This window comes from Anser anser (assembly GCF_964211835.1).
Source record: "Anser anser genome assembly, chromosome: 2".
Taxonomy (NCBI): domain Eukaryota; kingdom Metazoa; phylum Chordata; class Aves; order Anseriformes; family Anatidae; genus Anser; species Anser anser.
Genome location: NC_139721.1, coordinates 152,658,235 through 152,677,375, shown reverse-complemented (window position 1 = coordinate 152,677,375; position 19,141 = coordinate 152,658,235). Strand labels below are relative to the sequence as shown.

General features: G+C 34.7%; 1 protein-coding gene across 2 annotated transcripts in view; it reads right to left on the bottom strand.

Moving 5' to 3' along the window:
- NCAPG2 (non-SMC condensin II complex subunit G2) overlaps positions 1-19,141 on the bottom strand; it is a 45,833-nt gene that overhangs the window by 15,285 nt on the left and 11,407 nt on the right. For both annotated transcript variants that reach the window (XM_083823699.1, XM_083823700.1), the window contains exons 7-19: positions 17,622-17,716; positions 16,714-16,783; positions 16,143-16,229; positions 12,825-12,920; positions 9,275-9,400; positions 8,642-8,821; positions 7,625-7,777; positions 4,252-4,474; positions 3,021-3,136; positions 2,377-2,550; positions 1,095-1,165; positions 669-822; positions 322-495 (exon numbers count right to left, since the gene is read on the bottom strand). In XM_083823699.1, the coding sequence (XP_083679825.1) occupies positions 322-495; positions 669-822; positions 1,095-1,165; positions 2,377-2,550; positions 3,021-3,136; positions 4,252-4,474; positions 7,625-7,777; positions 8,642-8,821; positions 9,275-9,400; positions 12,825-12,920; positions 16,143-16,229; positions 16,714-16,783; positions 17,622-17,716 (1,719 nt within the window). The remainder of the gene's footprint in view (positions 1-321; positions 496-668; positions 823-1,094; positions 1,166-2,376; positions 2,551-3,020; positions 3,137-4,251; positions 4,475-7,624; positions 7,778-8,641; positions 8,822-9,274; positions 9,401-12,824; positions 12,921-16,142; positions 16,230-16,713; positions 16,784-17,621; positions 17,717-19,141) is intronic.

Below are 19,141 nucleotides of genomic sequence, written 5' to 3'. Positions count from 1 at the left end.
CAGATTTTCAGACTACTCCATACATTGCAAAAGTCAGGTCCCTTAAAAATGTTCAACACTAGATCTTGAAAATTGGAGACACCTAAAAATGATAAGGCAGTTAAAATCTGCCACCGGTAAACAATTTTGAACTAATATACATCTAGTTTCAAATATTTGTCTGAAGTACAAATAAAAAGGAAAACCTTTTTATAAAGCAGAAGGTGGTAAAAATGAAGCTTATTTATTTATTCTTGCAGACCTCTAACTTGAGTAAGGCAATATACGATATGACATGAAGCACCCTTTTATAAGCATTCTTTATGGTAAGGACGATAATACCTTTGCAGCTCTCAAAATTTTGAAAAGCTGGCTCAGCTTCTTTTTAGGTGCAGAGAGTAGGCAACCACGATTAACAGGATGAGTCAGTAAATATTCAATGTAATCAAGAGCTAATTCTGGCTTTGATTCCTGTGTTACATTGATACGTACTCGTCGTTCAGATGTTTTAAGGCTCTAAATGAGAATGAAGCACAAAACCGGTACAATAACGTTAGTATTTTACTTTACAACTAATTCCAAAGGAGGAAAACATAGCATTGAAGAAGCTCTTTCTTAAGAAGCAAAACAAACAAACAAAAATGCACAGCGAATTTATGTATTCTTAAAATTCCTTGATGTATGCACACCTTTCTCGGGGTTAGCACGTCTGACAACCAATCACAGGCTAATTCCATTATATGTCCCACTTGTCCCCAGTGACACATGCAGTCTATCAGGGTAGAGTATTTGCTTTGGTCAGCTCCACTGTCAATATTTCTGAGTTTGGAGATCACACCACAGCTTAGAAGAAGGAAAGGGAAAAAAAAAAGGAAAAAGATGTTAGCTTTACATCCATTAGTGCAGAAATAATTCAAAGATAATCAACCAATATAATACCAAAAAAAGATTCAACAATAGCTCAAAGACATACCACATAGATTTTACTAACTCTGCAGATTTATTTAGTGGATTAATTTATCCACACAATCATTTCACATGTCAGCTTGTGAAAAATTAACAAAACAGTCAACAAGAGAGTTCTTGTCATCACATATTGGATGTAAAGATAGTACCTGAAAGTAGGAATAGCAGCAGGGGGCATAAAGGATGCCAGAATAACCAATGGAGTCATGCAACGGTCATCCTATAATAAAAAAAAAAGGGTATGATATGATGTACGTGTACTGTCACACATGGAAAAATAAAGAGAGTACTCATTATGATTAAATTATCTCAAACTGAAGATTTTCTTCTTTTCATTATAAATGGAAGTGGAAAAAAAAAAATCCTAACAACACATGGCTCACAATCTGAAACTTCTGATTCATATTGTTGGAGGTCAATTACCAACTATTTTATCATTTAGCTTTCCGACAAACTATTAAAACAACCACCAAGAATTATGACTCCATTAGATTATATTCCATTGCAAAAGAAATAACAGCTCTAGCTTACATTTTCCAAGAAGCAGCTGTTATTTAATTTCACAATTATGACACCACCTAACTCTTCTCAAGTAACTAGTGCCTCAAACAAGTATTCGTGCCAATCAGAATTTTTTTAAAGGCTGCTTTTAAAAAAAAAAAGGGTGCTTAAATAGTAATAGTAATGTAGAAATACACTACAGGTTGTTACAGCACATCATAATACAAAGTATAGACCACTACATAGTCTCAATTACATTACATAAAAGCCAATCTATGTGAGAAACTTTTAAAAAATAATATATCTGTTGTCCAAGCTTTATGAATATTATCAAATGAAATTATTACCTATTTAGACATTTCAAGAGCTGAAACCTTTTAAAGATGATTTTTAAAAATAATATGTTAAAAAATATATCTAGCTTTTCAGGAGAGACATTTCACTTCAATCTGTAGTCTTTTAGAAAATAAGCCTCTGACGATGAGTCTTTTTGGACCCAAGCTGCTTACTCACTGTAAGAACATCAAAGTCAAGAGGTCACTTGCTAAAGCTGGATATCTTGTCTGCTCATCAGAACCTATCAAGAGGGATATTACATCCTCCACCAAAAAAGATTAGTAACGTCTTTGACAACTTCCAAATGCTTTCAGGGTAGAAAGATATTTGGTCTATCTGTACTGCAGAATATTACGTAGAAATGAACTGCATTCCACTCCCCTATTATCTAAAACTGAATGTTTTTAAGTATAACAACCAGCATTACTCAGTATACTTCGCTGCAAAAGCCATAGGCAAAAAAAAAAAAAAAGACTTCCACTTGACAAGGCTTCCAAATGCACTACAGGGTGCAGAAGATGATATTGGCCAATGTCAAAATATCCCAACCTGAAGAATAACACAAGAACAATTAAATCTATCAAGGAGACTTACCTTAAATACTTTTAAATACTCAGGAAGTACAGAAGCAAATTTTCTGATGGCATAATCTTTGGCATCTTCATTGTGATCTAGTGCTTTGCGAATACTTCTCCAGAGAATCACTGTGATCTCCAATAAACTGGCCATGCAGGCCACATCATTTATTGATAACACATCATTCAACACCTGAAATAAAAACACTTAGATGATGTTACCTATTATATACTAAAATACAAATTTGTTAAAATAACGTTTCAAAACCATTGAAAATCCTTGTATTCATTTCACAAAGGTGCGGCATTTATTACAAAATATCAACTCCGTGATTCATTCATAACCTCTAACTCCATTCATCTTACTACATTATTTTTTTGTGAAAATATTTAATTGCAAAATCTAGCAAACTTATTTTAAATAGTGGAATTAGAGAAATATTCAAGTATGCTCCACATTCCTTCTATCTTATTCTACATACGTCACCAAGTTTCTCTTTTTGCGGGGCATGAAAACGCCATGATAGTGGTTTTCCCCTTCTAATTCCACAGATGTTCAATTGCTTTCCTTCAGATTTCTGTCACATCATTAACTGCCTGTATCTGAAATTAAGCACCACAGAGAAAAGATACCAGAACTTATCATAAAATGGACTTTCTTACACTTATGTTCTCCTTCTCAGTTTCTTCATCTTCATCATCATCATCATGAAGACTCTCTTTCGTTGCTTTCTGGATGCAGGCATTTAAGCAGCGCCGAATTGTTAGCATCAGTTTAGCTACATTTAAGTATAAGTAGAATAAATGAGGCCTTTACTATTTCTTAAGAAAGTTGTAAGTAAATGCTTCTAAGTACAATGCTAGATTCTGAAAAGCAGACAACAGAACCAGGAATAGCTGGAAAAAGATATCAAATTTCCTGGTAAATGAAAATGGAAAAATGGACAAATGTTTTATATAGCCAAATATGAAGAAATGGCAACATTATCACGAGGTTCTTCAATTTCATTGTTAAAAATGTCTACTCAAAAAAAAGTCAAATCAGGATCAGGGAAAGCTCCTACAACTCCTACATTCATCTGGCAGAGCTATTAATTTAATGAACGACATCTAATACCACATTTCTTCCAATGTACATTCCAGTTACTTATAAAAGACGCAGTAGCCGAACAATTGCACTGCTTAATGCAGATCTCATCTTTAGATCTAAGTGAAAGGGTTATGCTCACCCTGGTGAAAGCACGACTAGCTGAAATACCCTAACACAGTATTTCAAAAGTACCTTACTATGGTAATATGATCAGTCAAGGGGCAATGGCTTCTTCATTTTACCCAAGTCACTCCATGCTGACTACTTTGTTTTTATAGCATCAAAATTCATCTGAAACATTTTTTTTCCCCAATCTCACTTGGTTCAATAACACTTTTATAAACTGCAGCTTTACTCTCTACAGTACATATATTTGTCGCTGAAAGCCTTAGACTACCAGATTATCAGACAAATATTTCTCACTTCCTATAGAAGCTTCCACATAGAGATCCCTCCAGAAACCAGCTATTTTACTTCACTATTTTTGCATGATAAATAAATATTGATTTAGACAATTTTACAGTATGTTGAAGGAGAAATGGAAAGAGACACCAAATAACAATATTGGCTATGAGTATAATACAGCACTGAAGAGCAAAAACAAAAAAAATTACTGTTGGAAAAGGCTATGACAGTTGTCATCAGAGTTTATTGCTGGTGTCAAAAACAAGAAGACCCACAAGCTAATATACTAAACCCGAAAAGATCTACCAACAATGCACCAGTGTGAGAGAGAAAATTTAAAAAGCAATTACATTGTGTGATTTTGGTATTTCCAAAGACTTACAATGGCTTGTGCCTTACCTATATTGGTGGGGGCAGTATATTCATAAGCATATTGATAGAACTTTCTAGCTGCTGCCGAATTCATCTGGATTAAAGTAACACAGCGCTCACACCACACATCCTCAGGCTGGTTAACGGGGAAGAAAGAGTTGAATAAGAGATTCACTATGCGTCGCGACACAGGCCGTGAATCAACTTCAAGGCGAGCCAGAAGATGCTCCATAGGACAGATTTTCCAAAACTTTAAAAAATGAGAAAAGACATTAAAGTAACTGGAAAAAGGAAAAAAAAAATCACATTTACTGTTGGCCACATCAAAAGTCTCAATAAATATGAATAGCATTTACCAGAAAAGCATGAGCATTTTTACCAAAATACCAGGATGTACTTCAAGTTGTGTAGTGCTTTAACAATGCTACTTTATCGTTCTGATGCTCCTCTAAACCTCCTGGTACCTTTGACAGACCAGTAAAATTCTAGTTCAGGCAATTCCAGCTCAACACAACTGAAAAGCTAATTGAGTTCCACACATATAGGAAGGAATTATTTACTCTAAAAGGATATCACCACAAAAGACAATTATTTGTCATTAATACGCCATGTTTTGTATTCTCAGCATGGAACAAAGTAGGACCAAAGGACTTAAAAGTTTGTCATGCTCCCTAGAAACCTGTATAAAGCAAGACCCTTTCCAAATGTATCCCAGATGTTCATTGCATCCCACCATTAGCAGAGTTCTAGCTTATTTGTAAAGCAGTAATTGAAGGCTATGAAATTCAGAAAGAACAAACAACTTGTTATGCGAGCAGTAACACTACTCACATTTGCCACTTTTGTGAAAATATCTTGAATTAGTTATGCTGTGCACTTCCAGATAAAAAAAAGACGACCAAAAAAACCTCCCTAAAACCACAATTTAGGATTTCTTGGCAGTGAAAAATATTATTTTACTCTTGAGTAAAAATAGCTGCAGCAGCTAATTCCCTTGGGATTCCTAACTATGGGCATTTCTACCAGAATTACCATAAAAAGAAAGTGCTTGGAATACACACTGAAGTAACCTCAGGACTTAAGAGAGATGTACATTACAGGTTTTAAATAAATAGCAAGTTAGTGACAAAACAAACACTGTATTTTTTTAACACATAAACCTAATCCCCCCCCCCTTTTTTTTTAAGAAGATACGAATCTTTTACTATGCAAAAACAAAGCAGAGTGGATGGAAGTTTTCCAATATGCCTAAAGAACAAATAACGGCTAAAAAAGTCCCTAAGAACTTTACACCTGCAGTTGCAAATTATCTTTTTCCCTCTGTATTTTATGGCATATTCAAAATAAGGAAAGCCAAAAAGACTGTTTGCTTGAACTTTCACACTGAATGACAGATAACTGATAACAAGACATAACAAGAATTTCTCATACATTTAACAGAGGCACAAACCTTGCTTTCCGTGTTTTTAAAAGACTACACACAAAGCAACAACATTAAAATATTATTTAGGGCATTGTTGAGATTGAATAAAACTTTTAAAAAATTAAGCTTGTTTATATTTTATCATACAGGTAAAAAATATTATTTTATTATAAAAATAAAATCTGATTTTACTATCAGATAACTCATACTAATGGATCAAATCATGACTGTAGATGTCAGTCCTTTAAATCATACTTGGATCAGCAAACTGCCATTATAAAAGCAAAGTCTGCAGACTTAAAACTCAGCACAAGTGCCAAGTGCCTGTGAGGTTACAGAGTGATGTTGAAAGGGATAATTAAAAACATATAAGACAATTATAAAAATGACATGTAATCAGATTAAGGGAACATATGCTTGTTGAGTACTTTGAGAATAAATAATAACATTATAGAAATCATACTTAAAATTTCAAAAAACTTTCAGAACTACAGTACTGTGATCAGTTGTTTCTGCTGATTCTATGAATCAAGTGACATTTCCCCTACCAGTTAACTCCCAGGCACAATCTGTGAGGTTCAATGTCACAGAGATAACTTCTGCCACTGTACATTTACATCCTCATTGTAAACCTAAGCTAGTATACAAAGCTGAAAGCCCTCAATTCTGAAATGGCCTCCCGTTTATCCTGTGTTCTGAGCCTATTTGGGGGAATTTGGAAGCTACTGAGGTGGTCTAGTCTTAGTATTATGTCTCTGAGGTCCTGTGATCAAAGCTGGAATGCACACATTTGGCAAGTAGGTAATTCTCGTGTTATGGAGGGATGTGTTTCTGGAGCATTGAAGCCTTAAAATTCTGACAGACGGAGCATTTATTCAAAGGTTAATTCTCTCACGAACAGCGGATTCATACACATGACTACATCATGCATTTGCATAGAACAAGAGAGGCACTTCCTAATAACTAGGCTCAGCAAGAGACGAAACCACGATTAAAATAAAATAGAAAATTGAAATTAGTAAACCATTAACAGCAGAGAGTATCACCCTGTATTATAAGAGTCCATGGCAGAACACAACGTTGTTTAAAATCTCTGTGAAAGATAACAAAATGCTGGAGTACCTGCCCACAAAGGGCAAATAAAAATTATAAAAATAGGTAAATAAAAAGTAAGAAAGCAATTCAGTAAAGGCATTAAGCATTTTAGAAGGTGAAAGAGTCCTGACTTGAGCTAAGCAGCTGTGGCTGTTCTGACTGTCCTACCGTGGCATGGCCACGAGAGGGCAGGGAAGACAGAAACACACTGAGAAAACGGTACGTGGAATTGTGATACCAACAACCACTGAGTAAAAAGTATAGAGAAGTCTGCTGGACCTACTGCAAATAATAATAATCCAGAACAAGTTAAAAAAAAAAAAAATGTTGGAGAGAAGAGAACAAGAGTGTACTTGGCTCAATCAAGAAGCCAACTTTTCCACCATGTCTACAAAATCTCTGCCACAGCAATATCCAGACACAGCATTATTGCCTATGGTTACCTCATCCTTGAGGAACAACTGTGGAAAGCTTGCAAGCTCGACAGGAGCAGTCACAATTTAAAAAACAAACAAACAAACAAACAAACTATATATCATTTTTAAAGGATTCTTCATGGACACCATAATTTCAGTAGAATTCACAAAATCATTAATAAGAAGTACTTCCATACTACTACCTACATTTGGATCAAAATCTTTAAAATGGATGCTTTAAAAGAGATTAACAGCAACAGAATCCACAAGTCTTAGAAATAAACTATCAGTTACATGCTTAATGACATAAGGAAGGGAAAATCTGAAATTAAGAGTGTTACTACATTAAATATGTATTTTTTTCTTTCAGTGCTAACTGCAGTAGTCTCAAAGGTACAATTATTCTTAAAATAAATACTTTGATTTTATTTCCTGTCTGCTACCTATGAAGCATCACTTATCCTACCTTAGCCGCCTTAGTAGCTTTAATTTTCAGCAGCATATCAACAAAAGCCACTCGCACTTTTTCTGAATTGTCATGAAGGCTGTGTTTAACTGCTGGCAAGAGCTGCTCCAGTAATGGGTGACTTAGTTTGTTGTCCAAAGTTATCGGTAGGCACTGCAAGAAAATAACATTATGCTAAATACAAATTTTAAGGAGTAGATTTGCAAAAAAGATGTAACTAAAAATTGTTGAACTGGACCATGACACTTCTAAGGTTAAATTAAATAGGGGCAGATTCTGTGCATGCATATTTTTCCTGTAGCATTCTTTCGCAAAAGTTACTTCAAATTTCCAGTGAACCATGTTCAATGAACTCATTTCAGATGAAGCAGCTTTAGATCTATGCTGAGGCCATAGTCTTGCCTTCTAAGGACACAATGTCAAATACTTTCTGTGGCAGCAATAATAGCTCCCTAAACTCTGTTGATTTCAGATTAATAATTAGTCTCTATTTGCTGAGCTCCTTTTGACTCAGCACTTTCTGTTTATTCAGTATGGACCTCCACTGTAGTGGAACAAGTGTGGATTAACACAAAAATAGCTCCAAATTAAAAATTAATTGACACATGCACAAAATTTTAAGTGGAAATATAACTTAGGGAATTTCTCTAGGGATACGTTAAAACTAGTGACGCAGAAACGTACCAGAACCTGCCTGCATACTAAGCATAACTTCTAATAGCTAAAACAACTAAGTTACCAGGTACAAACAAAGTACAAAGAATATCAGACTAGAAATGCAAAGTGACTGGGATTCACAAAGCCAGACAGACATCATTTTGGAAGACATTTTGTTCGTTCTTATTATGTGACTTACAAAGTGTGCGCAGAATTTGCTTGTACTAGGAACTTTATTGCATCTGTCATTTTGCAGAATAAGTAGCATCCTCGCCTAAAAGTGGCTTATCCTAGAAACTTTTGCTTCAGGTGAAATGTAGAAATGACAATCACGATTTTAAATTTAGAAAAAAGACTTACTTTAAAAACAGAGCATCGAACATCAGCAGATGTTACATCACATGCCAGCTCTACAATTAGTTTTTTTAAAAGATCAGCAAGAATTGTTGGAGGAATCATCTCCCAATATTTGGATGTTATCTGACTAACTCCAAGTATCCCTGTAGAACGGACAACTGGATAAGGATCTTCTAAGAGATTCTATAACAAACACAAGAACAATGTGAGTACATGCATTATTGCAAATCCACTGCTGTATGACAGATTTGTTTTTTTTCTGTTGTACTTCATTTCAGAAATAGCTAGCAATACAGTACTAAACTTCCATTGAATCTTTACTAATTAAACATAAAGCTCTCTCCACCAATCCTAGGTTAAGTAAGGATCAAGATCATTGCTCATGCATCTAGTCTTTCAAGAGCATTCTTCATTCACAGGCTAATAAATAATGCCAAATATTTCCTCTTCAGAGTCAAAATGGATCAATGTTGTCTGTTGTCAACATATTACAGACAGTTGAAATATTAGCCTATTTTTCTTTTTTTTCTGCATTCCAGTATTTCCTATGAATACTATCCTAAAATTCCATGTGTTTTAATTATACCAATGTTATTTTTAGTTAGTTTTCAGCATTTCAGCTTCATTAAAACTTACAAAAAGTTCTTCAAATTGTTTCTGAATTTCGTTGTCCATCTCTTCAACGTTAAAACTAGGATCACGGACAGGAAAAGCATCAATAAACAAAAATGCTGCATTTGATCGAACTTCTGAGTTTCTAGCCTGTTAGAATGAAGGAAAAAGTATATTTTCGGTAAGTACAGACCTAGTATTGAAAAGCATACCCTTGCGAAATACTGCTCTCTAAACACTTCTAGCAATCTCGTATTTCTAATGGAGTAGGTGGGATAGATTAGCTTTTGAATATATGGAAGAAGTTATAGTAACAGGATTTTTTTTTTTACACTTTACATTTCTACCCATTCAGTAAATCCCAAGCTAGTAGTACAATAAGCTCTCAAAGCATTATCAACTTTAATGATCCTGAAGAGTCACAGTCTGAGCCCTTCTGCTTTCTGTAATGCTGAATAAATTAAAAGCAGTTGGGATTTCTCTTGGTCACCTGACATACATACTTGGGCTTAAAGCTGCTCTTCGGAATACAGGAATCTTGAATTCAAGCACAGCTTTTACTATTAAGCTTACACAGAGAAAGGAAATTTAATTGAAAAGCTCAAGCCTATTTCTTCAAGAAAACAGCATTTAGAAACTAAGTACCAGCAAGCCTGGAGGATAACTTATCCAACATAAACATACTCAGTTCTGCATCTGTGCACGTAAGTAGTAGGACTACTAGTAGTAGTAAGTAGTGTTTTTTGAGTTGCAGTCAGCTCATCAAAATTCTAAAGCAAGCCTCATAACTCTCAGACATTTTATCATTTGTAATCATTTTCAGGGCGTTACACTACACATTTTGCTGGCTGTAGAGCCCCAAATGTAAAGAAAAATGAAATAAGTGTATGTTTAGACAACCAGTGAAAAATAATTGGCTCTGTGGACTCATAAATGATAGTAAACACAGAGCAGTCAAGGAAATGAAGAAAAGATGAAACCTAATGCATCTCAGGAAGAAACCTGAAATATAACCACCAGAGAATATTTTATTTATCAAAGACAGTAGTCTTTGATAAAAGCCTGTGCTCACTTCTCTTGGAAGGAAGAGAGAAGGAAAAATTCTGTTCAGATTTTGGGTCCAATTAAAAAAAAATAAAGCATACATAGAGAGAATCTAATGAAACAAGCAAAGTAGGCTTAATCTTTGGAACAAGATAAGAGATAGTTCAGGGAACATCCTGCTAAAACCATTCTATTTTCTTCTTCCCTTGTCATAAGAATTATTCGGACAAAAAGCAGGGATAAGAAAAAAAAGTGTATAACCATGTAATATTTAGAACTAAAGAAACTAATGCCAAGTAAAACCAGGAAATCACAATTACTTTATTTACAATTTATTTTGTATTTCCCTTCTGAATTGATCCTCATTGGGGGTGGAGAGGGAGTTGTCTCATCACCAGGTAGAAAAAAAAAAAGAAAAAAGCCAACAAAATTTTTGAAGGCCAACAAAATTAATAGCAATTCTAAATTTAATACCGTCCAAGTAAGTAAAGCCCATCTATACATTCTTTAGTTAAGGACTTGTGCTTTACTTGATTTTATCATGGATAATATAAACAGGCTAAAAGTGGAAAGATTATAAATCTTAATAAAGTCCTACAAAGATGCAGAAAATCTTTCAATTACAAGTTTGTCTATATTGAGGATTTCTGTTAAGGAACAAGTTAGTATGTGAATTAAGGGTGAAATAGCTCTTCTACACTAATATTTCATACGAAAATTAACTTAAACCCTCTTTTTGTACAGCATCCTAGATATTGTCTACCATGGCCATTCCAAAAAGTCAATTTTGATAAACTACATCACACTGAATTCCATTAAGCTCATTTTAATTCTGAACTGGGTACCCACATTTTAAATTCCTTCCTTCAATTAATTGGAATTTATCCCTAATGTCTTTGCATATTTAAGTTTTTAATAGAATAAATGCCTTCAGTTTAATAGAGTAGATGCCTGGGTAGAACCTAGGACTATTTTATTTCACAGTGACTCTTCCACTTAAGAGGAGCCTTCAGTTATTCAAATGATTTTTTAAAAAAATGTTTCTTTGCCTCTATGCTCGTACTACTTTGAGGAACTGACAATCTTTTTAAGCAGTATTTTAATTTTTTTGTTCAGTTTATTTTCAGAGCTTTCTTGTAAGTTTCATCGGATCTTACAAGTCCTAAAATTCACTTCCCATTATTTAAAACACTATTTTTCACCAGTCAAAGTTAAAGTGTATGATGATATAAAAAAAAAATTTAAAAACACCCCTTTAAAGAAATCACTTTCTTGAACAGCTTGAGTTCCTAGACGAATGGTTCTTGACTTTTTGAGTTTGCTACGAAATAGCTTAATCACTACTTATCTCACAATAAACATACACTTTTTGGTTAAAGAATAATCAACCACTGCACAACTGTTTCTGCTATCTTTGCACGTAAGGATTACTTTTCATAATAAACATGTGAATACAGATAAAGTTACATAAGGGTTTATATCATAAAAACTTAAGGTTGCATAAAGGCCTATAAATGCGTGTAAATAAAAGCCACAAAGCAAGCTTGTGCTAAGTATCTGCAAAACAAACAATTAGGGAAAACAGAACTATGTATTACAAACATCCATTCTCAGTTTAAAGACTTAGAGAGGAATACAAGTAGTTTCATCATGAATACTTATTGTTATAACTGAAGTAGTTTTCCTTTCTGCAAGGAAGGAGGGGTAAAGAGGCCCCTTTATGAGTTCTTTCTTTTATATAACCAGTGTTCCAGAACAAGATTTGTTCCTCACTATATTAAATTAGGGGTTTGTACACTGGCTAAAATAGGAGCATCAAACTGGTTATCTAAAATTAAACTGACATTTCAAGCTTGGGAGAGGAATCCACACTACTAGGAACAACTATAAGCTTCCAGGCTAAGTTCTGTATCTTAAAGTACTGGTGTTTCTGAGTCACAGCAATGGTTCTCTAAAAATGGTAAATACTTCAGCAGTACTATGAGCAAAATTAACTATACAAAAGCAAGACAGTGGCCTAACCAAAAATCAACACCCAAATTTTGATGTTCAGTCACATATTTCCTTTCACCTATCACAAATAAGGTATTGAATCATCTGGAATGCACAATCCTTCCTTGTACTGAATCATTACATGATTCATATAATTGCTGTATTCAATTTTTGAATATCCTCCCTGTACCTTTTTGAAGTCTATGTTCACAATAGTTGGACTATTTTGCTATATTAAAGCAAATTCTCTATGACCTACTTGATATGTCTGTTATCTTCTCAGCTAAAAGTTCTTTGCTCCCTATACAGAAGCTGTCAATGTAGAACACAACAGGAAAAAAATAACAAAAAATGACAGAAGCAAACTAAAAAAACTTTGTTCTAGTGATGGATCCATTAGTAATATGAAAATTATGAATATATATGCATGTATTTTATATATATACACACACGTATATTATTAAAAACAAGACATGGGAGGGATCCAAAATTTAATAGCTGGAGAAAGATAGCCTTATATTCTGAAAAGGATAATTACCCTCAGTGCTCTCCAAAGGATAGGTTGGTACAATCGATAGAGCATTTCTTCAACTCCTTGACGAACTTTACTTTGTTTATGAAAATAACTCAGCATCTGACAAAAACAAAAAGACCACAAATATTTCATACGCTGCTATATACGTTCAAGAATGGGAGTGTGCAGGGGTGGAGTTGCCTCATCCTTTACTTAAGACCAATGAGTTTTCCATGCTAAGGGACATGATATAACTAGACACATCAACTGACACTATATTTTATTAAAGAGACACAAAAATAATAAAAAAATAGATCTAGTAAACACCATTATTTATTCATTATATTCAATAAACTTATATAAAGATCTACACATAAGAATGACAAGCATAGCTAGAGAGTCAACTTTGCAGGAGCCTTTTTTTTTTTTTAAGTAAAAAACTTGTCATTTGTTTAAACTAATTGGCAGAAATACTTTGCAACAATGTAAATATCAACTACAAACAAATGAACCCATTTCTCTGATAAGAACAAAGGAATGCTATTTGTTAAATAGAATTATCCAAACAGAAATCTACAGATGTAATACATATGATTACACTGATGAAAATCAAGAAGCACCACCCCTTGTGAGTTGGAACAGTGCTTAGTCACCTAAAGCCTCTACTATACCTGAACTATGCAGGCAAAGAAGTTAAGTAGAAGACCAGGGCAGAATAAGAGAAAGGACATCATGTAGCTTGGTATGTTTGTATGATATGCATACACTGGGCGTTTTGAAAAGAAGGCCCCTCCAGTGTCAACCTTGAATAATTCAGGTAATCCCAACTACAGCTAGACTGGGAAGTCTGTGAATCAGATCTACGGAAACAATGCTATAGTGGAAGAATACTTTTTCCTGGCTTTCAGATGAATTTAAATTAAGACATGATGTTATTTATAAGAGGCTATGTGACTATTATTTGTATTCAAGAAAGTCTAATCTAATCTTGCCAGAATTAATGGCAAATCACTACTGTGTTGCAATAGATTTCATTAGGAGAACAGTGAGTGTCAGATATTTGACAAACAGATATAATCAGAAATTTGAATTCATGATGGAGGGTTCTACCTGTTGCCTTCCCCCTTCTTTTTTTGTAAATCTACTGTTCTTTCAATAAAGTAGCCTAAACATTGCTCAAGTGAACTGTTTTTTTGTTTGCACTTTTATTTGTTACAGGAACTACTGTACTCTAAAGGATCATTTTAAATTAAATTCTTGCATACTGAAAAAGAATGGGCAGCATTACAAATTTATTCCAAGACTCCTGCCCACCCCCACAATTCAAGAGATTTATTTACACTGTCCTCTTTCAAGATCATAAGCTTCTCTGATTTTCAATAAAATGAAATGCCCTGTCAAAATCCTACTCCATCAAAATTCTAAACTTGAACTTTGTAAAATCTGTATGTTTAATACCGTACATTCTTAATATAGCTGTTGAAATAACTTTATTTTCATATTCTTGGAAAAATCTGAAACTTATATTAGAAAATGAAAAACTATTTTCAATGCATCAACATTGCAACAGAAGCAATTCTGTGCAGAGCTGTGCAGCCATGAATAAACAGAATATACAGTAGGGGAACAGGACTTTCCCCTTCTCATATGTGGATTTGGCATTACCACTGAACATCGATAACCTTTTATAAAAGTAGGCATTCTGGCTTAAGTTCCTGAAAAATACTCACTGAGCTCCTACTCACCAACAGACTATGAAGTTGCTGAATGGGTACTCATTCTGTGTTGTTTTATATATATATATATATATATATTTATAATAATCTCTGTTATTTATATATATAACATATATAATGTTACATATACATATAAGATAGTCTCTCTTTTTGCTTGTTGCTGTAATGTTTTAGGTCAAAAGCAAAAAAAAACCACAGTAATTCTGAGCACCGTATTCCAAGTACTGGCTAATAATAAAAACGTGAATTAAGTTAAAAAAAAAAAAAAAGCTAGTTCTGTAAATAATATTGAAACGAGCATCAACGAGTCAAATTCACGGAAGGGATAGCCACAGCTTCCTGTGAATGAGAGACCTTCCTTCTACAGTCTGTAAAACAGTTTAAAACAGTTGTTGCTCTCAAATTATTAGGCATTTCATTTCCTTGGGGGCAACCAAAACTGGTTACACTTGCTGGACCACGTACTTAGTCCTTTTCTGCCTTTTTATACAACATCACTAGTGGCAGATAACTCTAACCAACAGTAGGGGGAAAAAAACTGGCACACAGACCCTTATTTTTTCTTGACACAGTGCTACCAAGCACTGGTAACAGATACGTTAGTTAACACCTACACTTCTATGCCTTAATGGCTGAACATGTCTTGTACTGATAAAACATAGGATGCTTATACTAGTTTGCTCTATTTACTTGAAATACATTGGGTTAGGGGACAAGGGAACCCACTAGATATGAGACAGGATAAATATACTGGTATATCAAGCTGTTTACTGCACATACTATGCACTCTAGCTTCTACATATTTGGGGGAAAGCACGGGAAGTGAGAAGGTATAGATCAGATATGAGTGCCTTGTCTTAAAAAGCTTCTTATTCAACTTTGGCAAGGAAATCTGGTGCCAAACTCCTCTTAGTGCTGATCATTAATTTGCTGGTGCAAATTCCTCTTAAAATTTGTTCTAATGATCTGTCTTTCAGAATATACTACTTTTCAGATAAGTATTTATGGTGGGTTGACACCAGTCTCCAGCTAAGCGCTACACAACTGCTCACTCACTCCCCTCCTGGTGGAATGAGGAAAAGAACAGAAGCAAGAAAACTGGTGGGTCAAGATAAAGACAGTTTAATAAGGGAATGAAAGAGAGGTTTAAAAAAGAAAAAAAGTGATGCAAATGCAATCGCTCACTTTCCACTACCAGACCAATGCCCTACCAGTCTCCAAGCAATGGCTGCCTTCTCAAAATCCCCTTTCCCTCATTTTTTATTGTTGAGCATGGCACTACAGGGAATGTAATATCCATTTGGTCTGTTTGGGTCAGCTGTGTCCCCTTCCAACTTCTTGCTCACCCTGAGCCTACTTGCTAGGGAGGCAGCACTGAGGAAAATGATAGCCGGGACACCACGCAAGCACTGCTCAGCAACAGCTAAAACACTGTTTTAGTCAACAAACACCAAACCACAGCACCATATGGGCTGCTATGAATAAAATTATTTCCATCCCAGCCAGACCCAGAACAGTATTTCAGCTGGAAATGGAAAATTTCTACTGTATGCTTATGATCTGAGTTTGATGCTACTAGTTCATGTCATGCTTTATAGGATCTTACCTCTCTAACTTTAGAATGAACAGAAGAGCTTCTGGGAAGATGAATTCCATGATGCATGAAATCCTGAATACAATTATGTTCAAGTATCTACAGTAAAAACACATACATGCTACTGTTAACACACTAGAAAACAATTATAAGCACTGGAGTGGAAATTTGACTGGGGCTTTGCTGTGATGCTGTAATTACACTTTTGATCATTCCCACGGAAATCTACAAAAACTTGGTAAATATTTAAGCTATCAAATATGTAGCCCAGCACATACTGAGTAAGTGTTTCAGTATCTCAGCTAACTACTGTGTTTACAAAAAAAAAATAAATGAACGTGCATAATTGTATAAAAAATTTCAGCAGCAGAATTAAAGGTGCTTAAGTACAACCAAGCCAATCACAGTGGCTAAACATTCACAGCATGACTTCCTTATTCCTTGGCAATGCTGAAGAGGCCATTTCCTTACGGAAAGGATTCCTTGAGGCTTGCTTAGGAACCTTTCCTAGGTTGAAAATTCATATAATCTCCCCATGTTAAAATGCAGAGTTATCCAAACAAAATTTCAAGCAAAGTAATACCTCTAAAGCTTCTCCTGACACCTTCTTCCATGCTCTGAAGTAAACTTCTGAAATGTATTCCATTAACGATCTGTATTAACATATGGGAAACACTATCAAAAAAGCATCCTATGTACAACTCATAAAAATAATAGCATGAAGTTTTTGCTTAGTACCATTATTATTCTCAGTTCCGTGAATCAACATTAGTTTTAGAGGAAGTAAATATCTTGAAAGTCTACACTGATAATTACAGAAAAACAAAGTTAATTGTCAATTAATGAACCCAAGCACTTAAAAAAAGAAATCTCTTACAGTAGGAAAGTCAAAACTTAGCACAGATATTTTAATCTCTTAATGAATGCCTTAACTTGTTTACAAATGCATACACAAATTATTTTAACTGAAAGCATTAGAAAGCCTCTAATTTTAATACAAAGAATAACCTACATAACATTTCTCTGAATAATCAAAAGGAAAAAAATCCATGCTTTTCACCCATCAATCAAGTTCTCAGGCTATGATCCTACAAGTTATTTCTTATTTAGACTGTCTCTTGTTAGAATCTTACCATACTAAACCAGAGGTTGTTAACAGGAAAAATAACAACACCTTGCAGAAGCAGGAACAGACCTGCAGTTCTCTAACACCAACTTTGCAAGTAATGCAGCGCATTTTAAGTAAAAATCATTTGCTTTAGCTAATGCTAAAAAAGCACTTTACTACACCTATAATTGTATATACAGGCATGTACAAAGCAACAATTAAATGGAGTTGTTGAAACAATATGGTACTTATATTCAGCAGATTTGAAGGTCTCTGGATGCTGATATATTTTTTAATCAACATACTAGGTTTTTCAGCTTGAGACAAACAAAATTTTAGCCAAGCTCCTAAAGATCATTAAGAACTGTAACTGTGATGCATACCTTGGAAAAAACTGTAATTGGTTTTTAACAGTTCCATGTATCATTTTAATGAAGTTGACATTCCAGCTGAACAAAAAGCTCAAGAATCTTCTTCCCTGTTGGTAAAGGAAAAGGGAGGAAAAACATAAAAGTAAACAAACGAATATAAAATGGAAGTCAGACCCTAGAGGAACACCGAGTTTAAGAGCCACTTCAACAGTAACAATTCTTAATTTTTAAACCTAGTTCAAGTATTGCTGTTACTCCACTGAAGAGAAATGTGAAACAAATACCTATGTGGATTGTGTATCTGCCTGTCTTCTTTTCCAATGTCCAGTCTGTTCTCTGTTCTAGACTGACTTCAGGTAGTATTCTATAATGATAAGGGACTGTGCAGCTCATGAACCTCACATCAAGAGTCATCAGAGCTCTGTCAAGTGCAGCATCATTTTGGGCTGACACTGTAATGCTGGCGAAGGTACAGATAAGATAACATGACAACTCTTCCAGCATTAGATACAGAAATAATTTTGAACAAAAGCACAGAACAGCTGGGCCACTGAGGAAAATAAGTGCTGTGATTAGCAAGGACAATTCCTTTCATATTGTCTCATAGAAGGTAATATTACCAGCCTCCTGGTGATGCTTTAATTCATAAAAGCAGAAGAAAAGTTTTTTTCTGAATTAGGTTTTCTTTCCTTTTAGCAACTTAGAAGTCATAATGACAACTTTCATAAGCAAGAAAACTTTTTGCAAGAAAAGGAAGTGGAAGGCAGTGGAGAGTAGAAATAAACCCTTGCTCTTCTGGACTCAGCAAGAGCTGCCAATGGAACTAGAACCTCATATGATATCTGTATAGGCAACCAAGCTCTGTGTCATCCTAGAATGAAAGTATCCAGCTTCTGAGACTCTGAGAAGTCTGATCATATATAAGAGCAAGTCAGACAATTGCAGAGGTCCTTTGTACTTTTCTAGACAAAATAAAGCAGGAAAACTCATAAGACGCAATAATAAAGTTCAAAGACTCTTCCATTCAGAGCATAACCAACAGGTATGTCAAGACCCATGAGAAAACAGAGGCTCAAACAAGGCTGATAACGCCAGGCACCTACAACATTATCGAGTAGGGACAGAGGGAAGGAAGAATACAGGCAGAAACTTCTTTAGTGGAAATGATGGCTTAAATGCCTGCAGGTCAAGAAGTCATGCAGAAGATCATTAAAATGAAGACCTAAAAGGCTAAATACAACGTCATGATTCTTGTCAACAAGTCTGATAGAATCCTTTCTGTTGTCAAACAAGAGATGCTTCTACCAAGAAAGAAAAACACCGGATAAAAATAAAAAAAAAGCCACTCATCTCCAACTTTGGTGGTCTAATACATTTATTGGAGTCCCAGTGGTACACTCCCATCAACATCCTTGTCAAACTGAAAAGTTAAGGGAGTCTTGACCTACTGCTCCTACCTCAACAAGGCAAAGGTTAGGCCATACTCAAACTCTTCTCATCTTCTGCAATCTTGGCAGAAAGATAAAGAAAAG